Consider the following 21,158-nt stretch of genomic DNA (forward strand, 5'->3'; position numbering starts at 1 on the left):
TTTAAATGTAATAATTCTTCGACGATTTAATCGCTGCAAGCAGAGTGCGTTGCTCCCCGCTAATTAAAGTTTTTCAATATTTTTATCTCTGTAACCGTTCAATAATTATTGTATACTTAAATCATTACTTCATAAGCTACAATGGCTTCTTTGTCTATTTAATATTTAACTTTGTAAATGTGTTTGCTTGTCTTTGTTTTCAAGTGTTCTCATTAAATTATTATACTTTATATAATAAATACATACACATGAGTAAAATCTATTGAAGTAGAAACAAGTGTAGTTCATTGTAAAACAATATATGCTCTGTCTATGTAGAAAAATACAAATCTATTTGTCATACATTGATTTTTAATTATCATTAGTGTAACTTTGGTACATGCATGACAAAACGTCTCTTCCATAGAGTGTTTACCACGCTTCGTTTGTTTCTTGGTGAAGACCAAATAGTGGGCAAATTGATATTGTAAACAGAGTAAACACGATAACACATTTAGCCAAGTAGCGTTTAATCTCAGTGGCCACTTGCCAGTGTCAGTGTAGTATTGTGGTTACAACAACGTGCGACCGTTTACATGTGACTTGCGCGTGTCGATAAAGATATTTATACATAGATAAAGAAAAATCCACTCGCAGTGAGTATTTTATTTTAAAAAATCCAGGCATATCGTAAATCGACTTTCAACTTTAAAATATATAGTTATAAGTTATTTAAATTTGTGCACGACGATGTTGCACGCTTAGAATAATAATCAGTTGACTGTTAAATGCCATTGCGTTCACAGTCTATATATATCAATAGTGATATTTAAATTCGATAATAATAAATGTTAGAGAACTGTTCCGTGATTAAAAAATCCCTACTCGCGACGAAAATAAGATCGACTGTTTTATTCCGTTAATGACCTTGATTCTCACACGCGTTTGTACAACGATACTGTTTAAATCATACAATCAAGCTTAGAGCATTCGAACTCAGTTTTCAAACGGTTTATTACATTTTTAGCAATAATAATATGTGTACGATATTATCATATTGTAACTTATCCAAGCTACACTTTCATCGATGAAATTTTTGTAAAAAAATATATACCACCATAATATAGTGTCTGGCAAGTATGCCATATTTAAATAAAATATCTTTTCTAATATATTTTTTTTATGAATATATCCAATTTTATTGATTGCTGACCGCGGCTGCATGTTATAAAAGTAGTCTAAGAAATTCTTTATGTCTCTTTAAAATGTTTTGTTTAAAATCATTCTGTTTATAAAAAATGTTAATGATAGAATTTATAAAACAAGTAAGCAGCCTTCACCACGTCCCTACGTGCTCAGGTGGATGTCGAGTCACTTAAATATATTGTTGTCACCAAAAACAATATTTCTTCGAGCTAAGACTCCACCATTTCAGAATTAAGCTCCCCCAACTTTTTCGCACACTGATTTATGTTCAATTACGACGTCTTTAACATTTTTGTCATTCTTGAATTTTGAAACACTTACGTTTATGGCTTCGGTCCCAACATGCTAATGGAAAATTTTAAACACGAAGAATTGTCAAGTCTAGAACATAAACCCGTTTTTGTCATATCCTGGGCATTAAATAATGGTTATACTATTATATTGATAATAAACAGTTATTCATCGTCTAGCTCAACTTTTCAGAATTAATTATAAGGATGTTATTCATCTGTTTGCGCTATATTGCTGACAGTCAAAAGTCGTTTTTCAGGGTTGAGCGCGCGCGCAATACAATTCCGTAATTTCTTTATCATTTAATCCTACAACATTAATATAGCTTTCCTCTTGAATAAACTATAAAAAAAATTAATAGATTAGGATCTTGCTTCTATATAAAAGTAAATTTTGGCCAAAAAACAATCATGTATGTAACCAAAACTGTTATACACAAAACAAAATAAAAAATGTGTGCGTGTACTCTTGTACACACGTAAGAAGTGAAACTTCTTTATGGCCTTATTTTTCGAAAAATGATCTACTATATGCAACTTTACATAAATAGGTTAAATAATTTAATTATGATAAAGTTTAACAAATTTATTATCATAGACATGAATACATATAATACAATTATTTAATTTTACCTTATTACTACTAAGATTATTACAGAATTTCATTAATTGTAATAGATTAATTACTATAATTGTTATCGTTATTATATATTTTTGTTATTAATGGCTTCGAATAAACCTAGGTAGGGACAAGAAAAAGATGGCGCAAACGGAAAAATGTGACGCGTAACCGAAAAATGTGACGGTATTTTTTTTTACATCGCCGATAAAGAAGTTTCACTTCAAACAGTCTATTTATTCCTTAACAACTACAAATAAAAATAATAAATTAAAAGTTACTAAAATATATAAATACCTGAATTTATTCCTAGTCAATACTTGGTAGTAAGGACCTATTCACAAGTGAAGGCCTTCTCCAGACCACTCCATTCTTTCTATATTTCGCCTACACTTACAAATACAACATATTAACAATCTTATATTAAAATAATACGTAATCTAAGAAAACTTTTTGCTGTAACTGTGGCTCTGGCTAGTTTTGGATGATATGACAACCTTACACGCCTATGATTAAGCCCCACCAAAACGAAAATAACATTGATTTATCTAGTTACATTTTGAAATTAGAACTGTAAATTCAGTAGTTCTTGTTTAATTCGCTCGAAAGAAATTCATACATACGAATTAACAATCAACAATATCCATTCTTCGTTGCTCAACAAATGTCGACGACTTTGCACAGGGAGGAATTTTATGGGTAGGTAGCTACCCCTGTACGTTATAATTAATAGCAGCCTTTGTGATGCTCCCTTCGTCTTCCGTCTACGAAGCCTAATGATACTGATCGCATTATTCTGAAGAAAGCTGTATTCATTTCATGTGACTAATTAACGAATGAACGGAGTACCAAACAACCTTTGGCAGCTGGATCAAAACAGCAAAATGAGTGCAACATTTTTGCAGAAATCTTTTGTAAGTGGGTTAAGTTTCTTTAAGGCAGCTGTGTTGGCCTAACGGCTTCAGCGTGCGAATCTCATCCTTGAGGTCGTAGGTTCGAGCCCCGTCTGTACACCAATGGGCTTTCTGTCTATGTGCGCATTGACATTCGCTCGAACGGTGAAGGAAAACATCGTGAGGCTTGTCAGGTACAGGAGGCTGATTTATTTAATTTTTTTAAGTTGTTTTTAATACTTGCACTCTAGTCAAGTCACTCTTACTATTTGAAGTATAAAGGAACAAAGATGTGAAGAGGAATGAGAGAAAAAAGACTATGACTAACCGTGGTTAATCGTCGATTATGAGGATCATGCTTGGCACAATGGTAACATAGAATCACTACTCACCAATCGCCATAAAATCATTTTTTAAAGACAAATTAATAGCAATATATAAAAATAAAGTCTTGCGTTAACGAAGCAAACTACGGCCAACTTGAAAGTGTTTTTATGGGAAAGGATAGAGGAGTCTCATGTGGCCAATATAAAAGTTCAAAAGTTCTAACTTTGTCGTGTATATCAAGTAAAACAATGTAAGCCTATGTAAACGCATGCTGTTAATGGATTGGACATTGGTAGGTCGCTTGTTGTACTATGACATGTTGTTCATCATTTCCTGTCAATTTTGTTATAAATATCACTTTATTTTTATCGATAGTGTTAATGTAATAAAAACACTGAATTAACGCGTTCTTTTAAGACAATTTTGTTATAGTTATTTTTAATATTTCAATAAAGATCTTACATCTCCCACCTAGGCCGGCAACGTACCTACTAAAATGACTGCCCATAGGCAAAGATATTTTATTGTTTAACGTACAAAATTTTATCGCTATATTTGCTATAAATATATGTGAATCAATTTATTGCTCCATTAAAGTGTTGTTTGTACATAATATCAAAACTCGCCATCTTTTTCTTGTCCCTACCTCGGTTGATTCGAAGAAATTCGAAGCCATTAATAACAAAAATATATAAAAACGATAGTAATAATTCTATTACAATTAATGAAATTCTGTAACAATCTTAGTAGTAATAAGGTAAAATGAAATAATTCTATTATTTATATTCATGTCTATGATAATAAAAGACTTTTCTTAAACTTTATCTAATATAACTTTATTTAACTAATTTCTGTTAAGTTGGATATAGTAGTTAATTTTTAGAAGTTTCACTTCTTACGTTTGTACACCAGTACACGCACACATTTTTTCCAATGCAACCTTGAAATTTTAAACTCCCACTTCAGGGTTAACTCCACTAACGCATGTGATGAATGTACTTAATAAAATGCACTTTTCAACTTGTGACATTCAAATGATTACAATATACAAACATTTTTATTGCAGTAGTGATTAATAGTATAATGTATGAGATAAAAGGTTATGCATAATGTGTTGTTTCTATATAATTTCGATTATATTCTACCTCATATGTACATACTGCTCCAAGCGATGCTAATATAATAGGTTTAGTCTTACCAATTTAAGCCGTGCACTTTGTTGGGAAAATTGGGAGTGTACGTAAACTTAACAATGTTTAAGAAATCTTCGCCCGTCTAATTTCATGAAACGCTGCCTGCTCTGTACATTTCCTCACGATATTTGTGTGTAATCATTTGTAACGAACATGTATAGCCGAGGTTCAAACTAACTCATAGTCGAGAATAGTTGACTAAAACTGTTTTATAAAATAAACTAACCAACAATCACAAAATATATAAAATTCTTTTAATACTTTGATGAATGACGGAACATTACGTCTTAGTTGTAAATTCAGCCCTAGCATTTGCGCTATTGCGAGGTTGAAAATCCACCCTTCACGCGAAAATGTTATACTTCCCATGGGACTCTTAAATAAATCCGTTGCACGATGGACTCATTTTTGTAACCGGCTCATTTTTAACTTTTTCAAACTAAAAAAACGTCAAGTTTAGACATAAACACACTTTGAATATTACAAAAAGAAATTGTGTATTTTTTTCATTACTTCACGGCTTTTTCCTGAAGGAGTACCAAGGCAGAGATCACGGATATCCACCTGATACGGTCTGGTGATCTCTCGCTTTGATCAAACTCAAAATAGCTTTATTCATATAGTCAACAGAAAATATGTAAAATTCATTCTAAACACAAGAACTGGCAAGTAACTTTCCGCCACTCTTTTCAAATGCCAAGATTTGAGTCATACAAATTGTTTGAATTGGAGCAAATCAATCCCAAGGATTAGGATTATATAAATTCGTCAAATTTATAAAAAAGCTTTATCAAAAATAATTAATCCCGGCCTGAGTAAGAAAGTTAAGTTGTTCATTAGTTGAAGTTCTGTGTAATATTTTTATTATATTACGATAATGGTAGTACAATTGACTAAGAACGAATGAAAATAACCAATATATTCATTATAAATAAATACTTTAAAAATAAGACGTAATTACATTGATTATTAAGTTTACTGTTGACATATGGTTAAATTTTCAAAATATATATGACTCCTACACATAAAAGAAATAGTTCCATTTTAGGAAGTTAAAATTACCTTATTCTACTGTTAAATAATTAGTGTAAAGAGCAAATATACATTTGTTTAAATTTTGCTCTAGTGTGAACGGTACAGCTCGTGAATAATAGTACTAATAGGCACATTAGTATTATTATTCACGAGCTGTTATAGCTGCTATTCCATAACTCTCATACTACTTGCATCAATGCAGTAGACTACCTTTAAATGCTCACCCTCAGGTGAGAAGTCCATCCGAGGCACGAGGATGTTCGAACACCAACTTCCAGAGGAGATGTAACATTTTTTAGAAACATCAATTATTTTCCAACCCGTGGCCTCGTGCGAACGTGTTAGTCACTAGACCATCCAGGCAATTTCCTTACAAGTTCTTACACGCTCAATAAAGTTTGTTATGGTAACACAAAAGTGTTGTATGCATTAGGCATATGCAGCGTGCCTGCATACAATATTCTGCTACACTCCAAGGCCACTTGTGTCCTGAACTCAAGATTCACTTAACATTCTGACCTGACACCATTCACTCCTGAACCCCTCTGCGGATTCTAACGTATAAGATTCACCATTCATACCGCATACAGACTTTTTCTAATATTTCCAGTGTAAAAATGTCTTTAAAATTCATAATTGACTATTTAGATTTTTTATAACGCAGAAAAAAATGCCTTTATGAAGCTAACTTTGAATATGGTGATTTGTGTATAATATCGATAAATTAAAAGGTATTTTCTAACAAATAAGGTATAGAGAAATACAATTTTAAATTTGTTTTGCAACAAATGAAAAAGAAACCGGCGAAACTGTTAAAAATGTAATTACAAAAATGGAAAATTTATCTGTTGAATTTATATATATATATATATATATTTATAAGTCAAATTGAAATTCAAAAATTGAAAGTCAAATTTGAAAAAATATCCCATAAAATAAACTTTAAAAAATCATTCGATTAATTTAAATTTACTTAAAGTAAAGATTTAACAAACGTAGAATAAAAATTATTATCATACTATATTCTAAACAACCATAGTCCAGCTTGTCCAAGTTGAAATATATATAACATATTTTAAATATAGGGAAATAAAACATCACATCTTTTACATAACATTTTCGGATTCGAAAGATTAAAAGACAAAAATATATAACTGATCAATTTTCATCTACGGTTTTGTAAGAAAATTCCGATTCATTGCAGAAGAATGACCCCGCCAGCTTCCGATGACGTGGAACCACCGCAGATTGTGGTCTTGGACGGCGGATTCTCGACTCAGCTCTCTTGTCACGTTGGTCACGTTATTGACGGTGATCCTCTATGGAGTGCCCGATTCCTTCACACACATCCTAACGAAGTTGTCAATGCACATCTTGATTTTCTACGCGGTGAGTTTATGTAGTAATTGTTTTACATAAATTGTCTCAGACTATGTGCCTGTAATCTGTAAATCTATTTCTACGTTTGTTTTTGTAATAAATTATCGTATCTCTAATTGAAGCGAGAATAAATTATAAAATAATGCAGGTAGACCCACATGTATATCGAAGATATGAATAACATATAAATGTGTACCTGCTAAATATATATTAAAATTAAACTGAATTAAAATTATGTTTCCAAGGACTCGGCTTAAGATTCGTTGATCGAATCGAGACAATACGATATGGAAAAATTATTTCAATCCAAAGTATATATTTACTCACACACTTAAAATAAATAAATGATTCCATATAGTTATTTCCAAATAACAAATAGTATAATGTTAATTTTCAGCCTCTTTCAGGAGCTGCACAAATTTATCTGGAATAATTAAAGTTAGCTTAAGTTCTGTGCTCGCTAGAGCTTGATCTACTATAGATAAAAAAAATTTTTAACTCGCTATCAAGTAAAAACTAGTCAGCACTTCTTAGGAATGCAGTTATATAATTTTTCATTCATATATTATGAAATTGATTCAAGTTTGTTTATTCTTACGTACATCCAAAACTATCTACAAAGATTATTTAAATAATAGTCTAAAATTGTTCTTTGTTCCTTTTCCCATAACGCAAAATGTAAGGGACGCAACATGATTATTTTTGAGATATGATTTTATCATTTTTGGCCGTCCTGTTGTGTTTGACCCGTAAAATTACTGATAAAACGGGACCCAAATCCAGGGGGTTTTGGTTATGTATCAGGGCCATTGCTAATATACATTTCAGAACATTACAATAAAATTAATTTAAAATAAAACAACTGTTAAGATTACTAATTAGTTCTAATTCTCTATGCCCAGGACTCAAATGTGTAGATATTTCGTTAAAATCGATAATGTTGCCTTGAAAGATCGTTCATTAGCTATCAGAGATTGTTAAAATTTTATTTTATAGAAATGTTAAATAATATATCTAAACTAGAATTATGTGCTTAACTATAATTCCCTAGTAATTAAAGCGCAAATGATTAGTTATATTAACTAATTGTCAGAACGGAATTGCGATGATATTAATATGGGGCTTAGTCCAGTCATTCGGTATGTAAGTAATACCTTTGTATTAATATCCAAATTATACTGCTTACTGACTTGTGAACTGTAATAATTTAATTGTTACATCGTGTTATAATTATATAGGTAAAAGTTGTTACGGTCAAAAGTAGTATTTCTAAAAAGTTATGAAAAATAGTTTATTTATATACAAGCGAAAGATCGAATTGGACAAGAGTATCAGTCCAGTCTGTTACGGTTACATCTGCGGAAGAATGTTGAGCTGTTCTTATGACCTTAAGGGAGTTCTCGACCTGTCTAATCACTAACTGATCCGACGGCCGAAAGGTAGGGAAGTTGTATATATCCTTTCAGTTGGCAATAACTTTATTAGCGCTCAATTGTCGAGGATTGTAGGTGTCGCTTCATATCTTTATACGGCTTCGTCTTTTTGGATCCCACATGATGATATAGCAACAGACTCTGATTACATATTCTTTATTTAAATTATATTAAAGTTTACTTATTGCTGTGTTCGTTTTACATGTGATGTAATAAAATTATACAGTCAAAATCTGTTATAACGACATCGATGGGACTACTCATATTTGGTCGTAAAAACCGATAGTCGTAACAGCCGATGACGTTGTTATTAAGTACCTAATACAATAGAATTCAGCCTGGACTTTTGATTTTGCTCAATATAACCGGTGTGTTGTCGATGTCGTCGTAAACGGTTTAGACTGTATATATAATAATTGACCGGAGTAACATAAATGTTTCTCTGATCTCCATAATCTATAGCTTAATCAGTGTTAGTTTATTTAGTAGTTACATAGATCGTATACTCGCTGTCAGAAAAATACATTAATTTGTCCCACGTTTACATGAGGTTTTTTTTAATTATTATGTCTAGTACTTTGTATTTACTACGAGTTAGTAGAAAAAGTTACGAAAAAGTTTTAAACCGTTTTTATTACGAAACGATGTATATAAAACAACATTATTTTTAATATACAAGTAATACACGTGTATAATATATAAATTAAGCATTCACGGGTTCGAAACGAAGCATTATATTAGACGTTCCCTTTCTACAATAAAATATAGCGTCACTTTCTAGATTTAATATGTTGAAGCTCACGTAGGTAATTGACACACCTACATTCAATAAGTCCTCTGTAGATACAACGGTGTAATTGCGTTCTCTTCTTAGAGAGAGATACGAAATGAATTTCCAGGCAATCAAGTGTATGACATATTGTATGGGGTGTGTTGCCATTTATTAAGCTACGCATTATCTAGCCCCATATTTTACTTTCCATTGAGCTTAGCAAAGATACTGTCATCGTAATTGGGCGGTCACCTTAACGATAAAAATATTTATTTCGTTTTCAATACAACTGGTACTTCGGTTTCATTCATTTAAATAAAACTTTAACAGATATAAGCAAATGTATATATTCCGTTTTATAGTTTCCTTAACTGCTTCTCGGCACTTAGCAGCTCGCTGTCCGTTCTTCCACATTTGAGCATTTTCATTTGTTGAACATTATCACTATAGAAATAGCTGCCCATGTCGGTATAACCGAACCAATTAAACTTAGTCCTTACATCAACGCACTAACAAGCCTTGTCAGTGTACATGAGCGATGACACTCCTGAACACTTCCCTCTGTTCTATAATAAACAGACGTCTCTCGCTGAAGTTTTAGTTTTTTAGTTTGACTTAAACTTAAAAACCCAAAGTTTACAATTCGGTATTATATTTAAATACATCACTGAGTTTATAAATCAATGAAATAGAGCAGGATTGTGGCAGACATTTATTCTACTTTTTTTTCTCCTTCTGTCGTTTGAGATTTTACTTAAAAATTTACGACTATTTGGGTGATAACTTATTCTTATACTTATTCTTGATTGAATACAATGAAAATTAAAGTAATGCCAAAATAAATCCTACTATTAGATTCGTAATTGGTGTAACTATCGATTTGACGATACAAATCGGATTAGATAAAAACATTATTACAACGTTGTCATAATGTTGTCATTGTCATAAAAATGCCGTGTTGGCATAAAACTTTCATTTAGACTACAGTAGATATTCTAGTCTAATTTATATCATGTGTCATAATTTACACAGTGTGTGCGTGAATTATAAACCTTACTTTAATAATAATACGTCACTAAGAAAATTGTGGGTTCAATGAATTTTGACGAATTTTTTAAAGCACTATTGTTTTTTTATAATATTACACATAAGTAACTACAACGATGATTTGTTATTTTAGTTACAGTTTATATGAATAACTAAAAGATTTTGTTGCTCACGATTTTGATTTAATAATTTGGATAAAATCATTTTATCATACCTGCCAGTATTATATAACTTGAAACTAAGCTTGGAGCGTAAGTGGGCAATCATCATATAACAGCTCTTATTTAATTTGCAGTCACGCCAAATAAAGAAAATTTTAAATACCTTATGTGTGTATTTCGACTATTTTCGTACTTTAATTAAACTTTTTAAGTGTAATGAATACTGGCTGGCTATATCTAATTACACAAAGGAAAAAAAAAAATTCGTTTCTGTTGCATGGAATTTTATGGCTGTTGGTAACTAATTTGAGGTCGCTGATTATAATGGCAGTTTTTCTATGGCAGCTCTAGTTTTTAAGGTATAGGCATCAGACATATTTTTGTGCTTGTCTTTATTTAAACTTAAAATCAAGCGAGAAGCTTTTTAAAAAAAATGTTTAACGTTGCCAACGATAAAAATATCTTTGAAAGCGAACCTTACTTTTTGTAAACATCTGTGGTGAATATACATTATAATGTAAGAAGTCGTAAGTTTATAGCATGTAATCCCTGCATCAGCCACATAAGTAGGAACGACCCCGTCGCATGTCATCGTCCTCTGAAAGCCTTTTACCACAAAACGAACAGTTTCTTTTCATAAGGAAAGCTGAAAAGTGTCTACAAATAACTCCCAGGAGGCATACCTACTGCCTTGCTTTTCCCCTCTGTATACTGCGGAAAGTAGGATAATAATGCCTTATAAGTACTAATACTAATGACTGTATTGTGGTTATACATTCTTAGTTTAATATTATTTTTATATTAATAAAAATAAATCGTTTATTTACAAAGAAAGTTCAGATTTATTGATCATCATCATCCCCCACAATCAACCTTATACAAATAGGCATACAAATGTCATAATAATAAGAACAGTTATACATAATTGTTGTCAAAACTTATGGTCAAAATACTCTTTCACGCTATAAAGGCACCTTGCTTATCCTTTAATAACCTTAAGGAGAAGTTTATTAAAGGATGCTTTAAAAAGCATTACACGATGGTGATCTTTAACTTCTAGGAAGATGATTTAAAAGTTTGATAACTAAAACAAAAAGAAATCTTTTCAAAAATTTTATCTTTTGCCTTAAATTTTCTACGTTGGTAGAAAAAACGACAATAACAATAAAAAAAAATACTCTTGTCATTTTTCCCTAAAGCGATAAAAGAAGTATAACTTCAAAAAAACTAAAATGTTGACAATAGCTAGCTTCAGGGTGTCGGTTCTTTGTGAGGGTGTGCGCGTGCATCGTAAACATTTACTCTCATAATTTTTCCCTAAAATAACTTTTTAAATACATCGTGGTGCAACATCAAAGCACCCAAAGCCTTGTTGGATCCCTCGAAAGATAAAGGGGATGATATACGTAGTCATTACTATAGATTATAAAGAGTCGCAGGAATATAACTATACATTTTATTTAGAATAGATTAGAGCAGTTTTAAGTTATGTTTACCCAAATAGAAGAAGACCAGAGTTGTATGATATAATTATGTCAAACAAGGGAATTTTATTCAATCTGACCAATGTGAGATGTTTAAATCGCCTGTTCCACAATTCTTTAGTTGCATATTTTTTTTATAAACACGGTAATCTCAACTTATAGTTTTGGTTGTATTTAGACATTTTCTTTGTGCAGCCCACGCAACATTATTATAATTTTAAGTTTGCAATATTAGCGTAGTTAATATTTATAAGAAACATTTTGAAAAACGAGTGCAATGTGCCGTTTGCAAATCGATTTTATTGTTTTTAAAGGAAGTCTTAAGTTAAATAACTCTATAGATACTTGTTTCAATATGTAAAAGACAATATTTGTAATACGCGTTTGTTCTAAAATACAGTTTGAGCTCCGAAACATGGCGGGTGCCATTAATCACTCTGTCTCTTTAATACGTTTCCATTGGAGCCGCATCTATTTAGTAGATAATTAATTCCTTCAACTTAACAAGAATTTCTTATGCGCTATAACGGAAACTTTGGTAGGGTCAAATATAAGCTAATTTTAATGCAAGATATGATATAATAAGTTTTGGTTATACTTCTTTACACAAGTTAAGTCTAATGTTCGGTCGTACTAAGTCGGTTCAGACATGCTGGTTTTATCATGATACTGGCAATACATAATGGTTTAGAGCTGCAAGCTTAGATGCTGAACTTTTTAAATATTTTACGTTATAGTACCCTAGGTTTTCCAAACGTAGACATTACTTATATCATTAAAGCGTATAAAGAGTTCTTAATAATGTAATGTTTTTTACTTATTAGTTTGAGTAAATATTATTATTTTATAGTTGCAGACGTCAAGTGCTACAACCAGGTCCAAAGACACAAAAAGTCTACCTTGCTGTATAGAAAAAAATATATTTCAGAATATACGATAAGAAATTTCAGCCCTATATCAGCACTTCACAAATTACAATTTGTCAAAGCATTTTTTGCTTTTATGACGTATTGGAAGGGTTCAAGTTAAGTTGTTATGACGTTTATTCCTAGAAAAACTTGACTTGAGACTTGTTGCAAGAGTTTTCCAGTCCTCTCCCAGGATCATATTGCTTACCAAGTTTTAATAACATTAATTGTTTAAACTCTTAGCCGCACCCTGCTCTCAAATAACGCTGTCCAACTAAAATTATCAACAATTTATAGTGTTAGTTTCGATACGAACTATGAAAACTTGTCGAATTTTGGACAGATTTACGATATGAAGATAAGCATTTTTTTTTCTCTTTGACTACCATTACTAAACATCAATTTAAACGTTGAGTTATATATTGTTATAAATTCGTTTTATATCCGTTTAGGAAGTCTTATTTGAATGTAGTTTTATTTTTTGTTATCTGAGGTGCTTTGGATATCCGCATATGTTGAGGCTCGATCAACCCCAAGTCAACGGGACAGCTCATCACAGTGACAATACCCATTAAAAGCAACTCGTACTCCCTCATCTGTAGACAAATATTCCGCTCTTAAAATGCCCTTAAAAACTTAAAATATTTTAAAGATGAAATATAATAGGAAATCTCAAACTAACAATCATAAAAGTCAAATGTTTTTTTTTTAATTAGAAGAAATGGCTACGAGTTTTTGTTTCTAGTTTTTATTTTCTAACCAATTTTACGCAAACTATTTTATACGTCTTAAACGTCGAATATTGTTAAATATAATACAGCAGAGGCGCTTAAAGGAATTAACAACAAGCCAATTAACTTAGAACGTAGATGGTCGTAATCGCCGCTATAACTCAATGCATTGCATAATTGATTTTAGCATATTATAATTGCAGCTGGGGCCAACTTGATAATAACAAACACATACCAAGCGTCTGTCGACGGCTTCGTGGAGCACCTGGGAGTCACAGCTGAGGAAGGATATGATCTCATAAAGCGAGCTGCAGAGCTGGCGAAAAAGGCACGTGATTTATACATGGAAGAATATGAAGAATATATACAAACAGGTATTTTTAGAATTTCATACAAAAACTAAATCTAATGACAGGTAATTAACGATCACTATGAGTAAGATAAAACAAATAACATGAGAACTTTCAAACCAGCACCGGTATTCTATAACTTTGCATAGTTTTTGTCCAACGCGATCGTAAGGTACAGCTACAGATATTGACATATATCTCGTTGAAATTGTATGCAAACGTCGGAATTAGTATCGCTGTTGGAAGATAATATGGGCTGATGTACTAACCAAGTTATCACTTAAAAGCAACTACTTCAAATATTTGTTATGAATTAATTATTTGTGCTTGATTCACGAAATTGTTTCATTATAATAACTCAGATTGTTAATACATTACGTATACAAAAAATAATTAATAAATCTTCTCATGAAAATTTCAAGAATGTTAACATTTAGTGAACAAAGCCCGGGTCGGTAGCCCTGCGGGAGGTTGCAGGCTCGCATTAATTACACTTTGCAAGGGTTACAGTATTTGTTATGATACTGCGGCGGGAAGTGCGAATTGCGAATAACCATCAACTTTACTCATAATTTAGAAATGTACTGCGTAGTTGAAAATATGTGAGGTAATAATGGACTAGCTCTTAAAATAGGTACCATTTTTTTAAATCATATTGAAAATGAATTGATTTAAAATAAGGAACAAATATATAAATTGTTATATTATATAATATAGAGAAATGGAATGAATAAATTTAAGCTCCTTCGAATTTTTAGAAGTTAATAGCGTAGATAATTAAGCTGTTTGAAAGAATGGTTATAATTGTATAAAGTGTAGGTGTAAATTTTATTGAAGATATATCATTTTAAGTGATATCTTCAATACAATTTATTTACATATTTTCGATTACTTTTTAGCAAGTTGAAAGAGCATACAATAGTATAATTTGGTCCCTATTATTAAGTTAAACGATTTAAGATATAATCATAAACTTCGAAACAAATGTCAAAGTTCTATCAATCTGTCAAACGTCTATTAACAATCTCTTTGATCTGTATTTTATGGAGATATCTGCACGTGTTATATTTAATGGTTTGTGTAAAAAAAAAAATATATCATTTTTTGTTATAAATGTATGAAATAATATCTTGAGTAAATACCCTTTGGTAAAGTTAATAACAAATTAAAAAAATATTATTTATTTGCCCAGATCACGCACCCATAGTTGTGGGTTCTGTAGGGCCGTATGGGGCACACCTTCACGATGGATCTGAATATGATGGCAGCTACGCCGACACCACTACAGTACAGGTAAGAACTAACCCATACTATCCAACTAAGAAACCGGATAGATCGATTACGGAAGTTAAATGACAATTACCGCAGCCCGAACTCTGATGGGTATAGTCTCTTATTAGTAAAACTTTAAGAATATTCTAGCTTTTCAGCGTCATTTCTTTCGGCGTTGGTTGCCATTTTATCTGGACAAATTAATTATAAGGCTTAATGAAATTAGACATAGCTTTGTCTAAGCTATTTTTCGGGAGGTTTAAGGCCTTTGCTATTAAAAATCACCTTTGTAAAAATTCCAGTGAAAACAAATGTTTTACAAGACTATTATACATGTCTAGACTGAGTTTACGCGATCTTAATTTATTTAATGAATTTCTACAAGCGGCATGTACTGTCACTGTCTGTTAATGACAATATCTAACTTAGTATTGTCTTTTGTTAACATAGCTTTTACACATTTAAAGAAAACACTTTTTTACCGGATTGAAGCTATGTATCATTATAAACTTCTAATTATTTACATAATTTTAATAATTAAATTTTTTTTATGAAATATCGGACTAAGTGTTGGTTACGATCCAATTCGTTAGTAATCGAGGTTTTATTTCTCCATTATTATTACCATTAATAATTATTTTTAAATTTTCGTTAATGTCAATAAATTTGTTCGTTTTGCCATAATTACGAAGAGGCTACAGAGCTTAGAGTCGAGACTTAGTGCTCAGTGACTAATAAAAAAACGTTAGTTTCAACGATTGCCTCCAGAAAGGTTTCATCCAGTATATATGGAAAGTATTGGGAGGAGAGGTATTTTGGCATCTCTAAAACAATATTACTGAACCAATAGTATTTCTTTGAATGATTCTACCATGGTTAATATATATATATATATATATCATTGAAATAAATGTACATTTGTGGACATTAATAAAAAAATGGTTGTCTGTAAAGTCGGTTTACGGAACATAGTTTAACGTGACAACGTCATAACAAAACATTGATGAAATAATTGCATACTCTTGTGAATAAAAGTGAATATTTTTATTGAAATATCAATACCAATCAAGAGGGAGAGAGATGAATGCGGCGCGAGCATACAATGAGTGTAACGGGACAAGGAGTCATGCTGCTTTATTAGACGTTGTCACGTTGTTTGTTATACAAAACGCCTTAAGGCTGTAACGTCATTAAATCAGTTGCATATACAGATCCCGGCTAATGTCAGAGAAATACATGAAAACCACTTTTAGCTAAAGGTAAAAATTCATTACAATCTAAAAGTAATGCTTAATTATTTTTATCTACGGATATTTGCGGACACATTAACATATCTCACTACTCGTATATAATTGTACTGACAATAGTATTATCAGTATTCAATGTTACTGGTCAATGCACGATATCAGAAGTTAAATAAAACACATGGACCCTTATAACTTCATAACTATACGAAATTATTTATACCATATTATACAAGAAAGGTTAATTTTACTTAAGAATAATGTTGTTAAAAGTAACATAACTTTTAGATAATATAACTTATATTACTACGAACTATTTGTAAATGGATATATTTAGTTCAGTCAAAACTTTCTGACAGGTCCAGGATAAACATAGTGGCTTTAACAAATATTCCGAATAAGCCGAAGCTATTAAGGTATTATAGAAAATCGGAAACGTTTGCCACGACTTTTTTGGTATCATTAGTTAAGAACTCCTATCCTAAAATCCTTTCCACCTTTAGGCTTTGAACGATCTGAATTGCTTCGCTAACGACGAATAATAAATGTAGGTTTCATACTACAACTAACATATGTTTTAATTGCCACGAGATAAACATTAATTATTATTAGAAATTGCAACGCATTGCGAGCAAACTGGTTTGTCCAATAAGAAAATTAAAGACATGAAGTGTTTTTAAACCAATTCGAATTAGGATCCTTCAAGATCCGTACGTAAGAAGAGCGTACCTATTCCTAAAAGGCCGGCAGCGCACTTGCGAGCCTTCTGGCAGTGTGAGTGACCATGGACACTTAACATTTGGTGAGCCTTCTTCCCGTTAGCTCCCCGTACTATTTTTTTACATTATATACTGGAATAGGCTTCCGGAAATTGTAATTAGTGCACCCTCTTGGAACTCTTTTAAAAATAGGATTTGGAGATCTGGAAACTTGGATAGTTTATCCAAATCTCCAAATATGCTTATTAAGCTGTATGTTTATATACATAATAAAATAATAATAATTATTATTGTAAATCTTATCTTATTTAAGTTCAACAAAAAAAAAGCCCATGTCCAACAGAAGTTAATAAAAACCCTTAATTTATATTATTCGAACGAACCATGAATACTAACGGTGAAGTAAAAGTTGAAAGCGTTGGCTAAATCGTAAAGAGGGTCATAAAGTTGCCGGGAAATTAAAATTTACATCGGCAATATGAAAAACTCTCTTTCCATTCCTCCTTTTTCGGGCTATTTGACTGGGGTGGACAGTTAATTAATGGAGACAAGAACAAATGGAGTCAGGCAAACATGAAACCACTTAACGGGTTTCTTTTAATCTGCAATCTATTACACACTGTCTACATATATATTGTAAGTATTGCTTAATATAATGGATATATTTGAAAATCACGTATGAGTTAATATTAACTATCTTTCACCACATAAGTGATATCAATAATTATATATATATAATAGATTATTCGATCGAATCCATCACCAATCGTGTTACAAGTAAAAAAAATATCAATAAAAATAATGACAAACATATATTATAAAAGAGTACCGAGAAATTTTAACGCCGGCTTTTTCTCTCGTCCTACACCATTTGTCTTCTTTGCCGATGAGTAGGGATGTCTATCGATACAAATTTTAATGACGTGGAATAAGTGATACCTATATCTTATATTCCAAAATAAAGATAATTTATTTTTTATTTTATAATTAATTTAACATTGTAATCTAATACACTGATCGAATAACGCAAAACTGTCCATTAATGTGTTTTTTGGATTTTAGACTAATATTTTTAATTCACTTCTTTTCCAAAAAAAAAAAATTTTTCCAAGAAATCAAAATTCTATTAAGGTTACATTAGCGCAAACTAAACACTTTAATACGTACTTCTTACCTAACATTGTTTGTAGATTTTGCCAAATTCATCCACAACGTTTTTAAAATTGTTGAATATAGTACTTGTGTTTATTCAAGTAATGTTTCAATTCGGACGGAATTAGCTCCGTAGTGGGAAAAATCTATAAGCCGCTTTTAGGCGGAGTGAAAATCCTTTTAAAAGTTCATTAATATTCGCATTGAACACTTACTTCATAATCCTTGTAGTTATCCCTCAACTACAATGATACCGGTACGAGACCATTTTACAACGAATATTTTGTAAATGAATTGAAAATAATGAATCATTTTATAAGCTCGCTTGTTTAAACTGCGTTTGAAAACGGTAAGCTTATACAAGAGTAATAAGTAAGAGAGTTCTTTAACGTTAAACGTAAATTAACCTTCTAAGAACTGTAAAAGCAATTCAGTTCTGGAATTATAACGTAGCACGTTCTCCACTCGTTTGTTTATTTAAAAGGGAATAGTGATTACCTTAACAGCAGAAGTATTTAGAATTATTTTTGCTGAAATACAATTTACCTGTTTTGTCGGTCACGTAGTAAAGACACAAAAGAAACATTGTTGCTTGAATGGTGGTCTATTCTATGACACTGGAATAAAATCACACTTTTTGCCGCGCCTTATTGTGTAGTAGTCGGTGGTTTTAAGTCACTTGTGTGCGTAAAGAAATTATCATTAGTACAATAGCATTTGCAACTTATTAGATTAAGTACTTCCTATTTCTGTTAACAAGTTTTTATATTATATACAGCAAATTTTAGATAGGTGTATCTAACATAATCTACCCATGACCTATCAACATCTCTGTTGTCAGTTACTATACCTATTTAAAACAGCTGCTGAGCCTTCTAACGATTTGCCCCCTGGCCTATAAACACATTCACAAACTGCAATATTGTAATAATCATGATCAGTCACACAGAAGAATTGATACAGAGATGCTGGAGATAGACTTGTCTGGCTCATGGCTCACTGTACTTTTGGAGGTAGAGATATTAAAGGCGTACTTTTTTTCAGTCAATGCGTGAATGGCACTTACCGCGGATTCGTGCCCTCGTGGAAGCTGGAGTGGAACTGCTGGCGTTGGAAACAATCCCTTGTCAGGAAGAGGCAGAAATGCTTTGCGAACTGTTACGAGAATTCCCTGGTATGAAAGCTTGGCTTTCGTTTAGTTGTAAGGTAATGTTACAAAGAATTTTCTGACTAATTAATAACGTAAGAACATTTTTCCTAAACTTTCAATTTAGTATTAACTGTAGTTCAGCCTGTGCCTTTTCCGTTACATATTATGTTTAGGAACAGAAAAACATCGCAGTTTAAAGTGAGCTAACTTTGCAATTGTCTAGTAAGGTAATTTCATATATGTATACATTTAAATTAACAGAAGAAATATGTTTACTGAGATTCCAAAAACTAACAGACACAGCACACGCTTATAAAAACTCACATAATACAGAGAATAACAGCCACACATAAATACAGAGTATATTTTACGCACACACATCCATTCACATACACCCAGGCATACTCTCTTATACGACTTTTGTTTGACTTGATGTAACATGTAACTTTTTCTAAAAATTGTTTTGAACATGTACCATGTGCCACGGAATAATTACAATCTAGTTGTGGGTACTAGCACTAATTCAATTTTGCCACAACCAGACTTCTGTCATGAATAAAGTTTTATTATTATTATTTTCTTACTATTAAAATATTTAATTATGGTTTAAAAATAAATATACCGCATACATACTTGTGACTCTTCTCCGATATTAAGTTTTATTATAGAATATATATGCAGGTGAACATAACAAAGTTATATCTCTCTGAAGTGAAGCTGAAGAAGTTCATTAATCAATTATTATGTACTTACCGTCGCCTGTAGGATACTTACCCGTCAAATTGAAAATTTTCTCAGCTCGTAAAACTTGTCTCGTCGCAGGTATTTAAGCTTTTAAAACGTTTATTTCCTTTAAACATTACGGTTACGTAGAAATCGCTATGTATATTAAAACATGATTGTGGAATTTTTACTCTTTATTATATACAGCATAACTTTACATTAAGTTGCTTATCAATAACGTCAAAGGTCAAAGCGATTATTCCACTTGAGTGGATGCATGATAATAGAACGACATTTTCAGGACGACCAGAGCATCGCCCACGGTGAAAGTTTTCAAAAGGTAGCGAAAAAGTGTTGGAGCCTTAACCCCGAGCAGCTTGTAGCGGTCGGCGTTAATTGTTGCTCTCCGTCGTACGTAGGAAATTTATTGAAGGAAATCAATGACGACCGGCCGGACGATCCCATACCATTAATTGTTTATCCTAACTCGGGCGAAAAGTACAACCCACAGATTGGGTAGGTTGAACCAAAAGTTTCTTAATTTTTTTGTGTCACTCTTTACTAGGAACATGGTTTAACAACTATTGAATTTCTTCGACAATATGTATTGCTTACTGAATAAAGATATAGTAACAGTTACAGATATTTAGTTAGTGGCATACTTTCTAAGCAAATCGATCTTAAAGGACTCCTAAGGCTAATAAAAACGACATTTAAATATATGGCGTTCGACTCCACTGTGCCTTTAAAAAGTTTATGTATATATACGAACTTAATTTCCAGGTGGATAGACAGGGATAAATGCGAGCCTGTAGAAGTGTATATACAAGAATGGCTGGATATGGGTGTGCGGTACGTTGGAGGCTGTTGCCGCACCTATGCTGCAGATGTTTCCAGAATACGCAACCAGGTGCACTGCTGGCGGGATCGCTGGCGTTTCCAGCATAAATATTCAAAGACTCAACACTCTTAAAATGTGTTTATGATTTAAGGACTTTACGGACCTCATAGTAGTTTTATCTAAATTTATATACAAATATATGCAGTTATATTATTAAAACCCTAATAAATTACGTGAATTACCCGTATT

General features: G+C 31.8%; 1 protein-coding gene across 2 annotated transcripts; it reads left to right on the plus strand.

The window, feature by feature from the left end:
* Window positions 1-511: 511 nt before the first annotated feature.
* On the plus strand, window positions 512-21,152 carry LOC123712151 (homocysteine S-methyltransferase YbgG-like). 2 transcript variants are annotated; one of them, XM_045665128.1, is made up of 7 exons: window positions 512-635; window positions 6,747-6,931; window positions 13,662-13,832; window positions 15,001-15,101; window positions 19,240-19,401; window positions 20,370-20,584; window positions 20,852-21,152. In XM_045665128.1, exons 2-7 carry the CDS (start codon window positions 6,751-6,753, stop codon window positions 21,039-21,041), a joined length of 1,020 nt encoding a protein of 339 aa, XP_045521084.1. In that variant the 5' UTR covers window positions 512-635; window positions 6,747-6,750; the 3' UTR covers window positions 21,042-21,152. The 2 variants fall into 2 exon arrangements, with proteins under 2 accessions (XP_045521084.1, XP_045521083.1); XM_045665127.1 differs by lacking the exon at window positions 512-635 and adding an exon at window positions 895-1,112.
* Window positions 21,153-21,158: the final 6 nt, after the last annotated feature.

This window comes from Pieris brassicae, chromosome 7 (assembly GCF_905147105.1).
Source record: "Pieris brassicae chromosome 7, ilPieBrab1.1, whole genome shotgun sequence".
Taxonomy (NCBI): Eukaryota; Metazoa; Arthropoda; class Insecta; order Lepidoptera; family Pieridae; genus Pieris; species Pieris brassicae.

Bases quoted from the DNA above. Each gene is read 5' to 3' on its own strand.
- LOC123712151 (XM_045665128.1), top strand. From the start codon at position 6,751: ATGACCCCGCCAGCTTCCGATGACGTGGAACCACCGCAGATTGTGGTC. The intron at 13,833-15,000 runs GTATTTTTAGAA...TTATTTGCCCAG, and splicing joins TGAAGAATATATACAAACAG to ATCACGCACCCATAGTTGTG. The intron at 20,585-20,851 runs GTAGGTTGAACC...CTTAATTTCCAG, and splicing joins AAGTACAACCCACAGATTGG to GTGGATAGACAGGGATAAAT.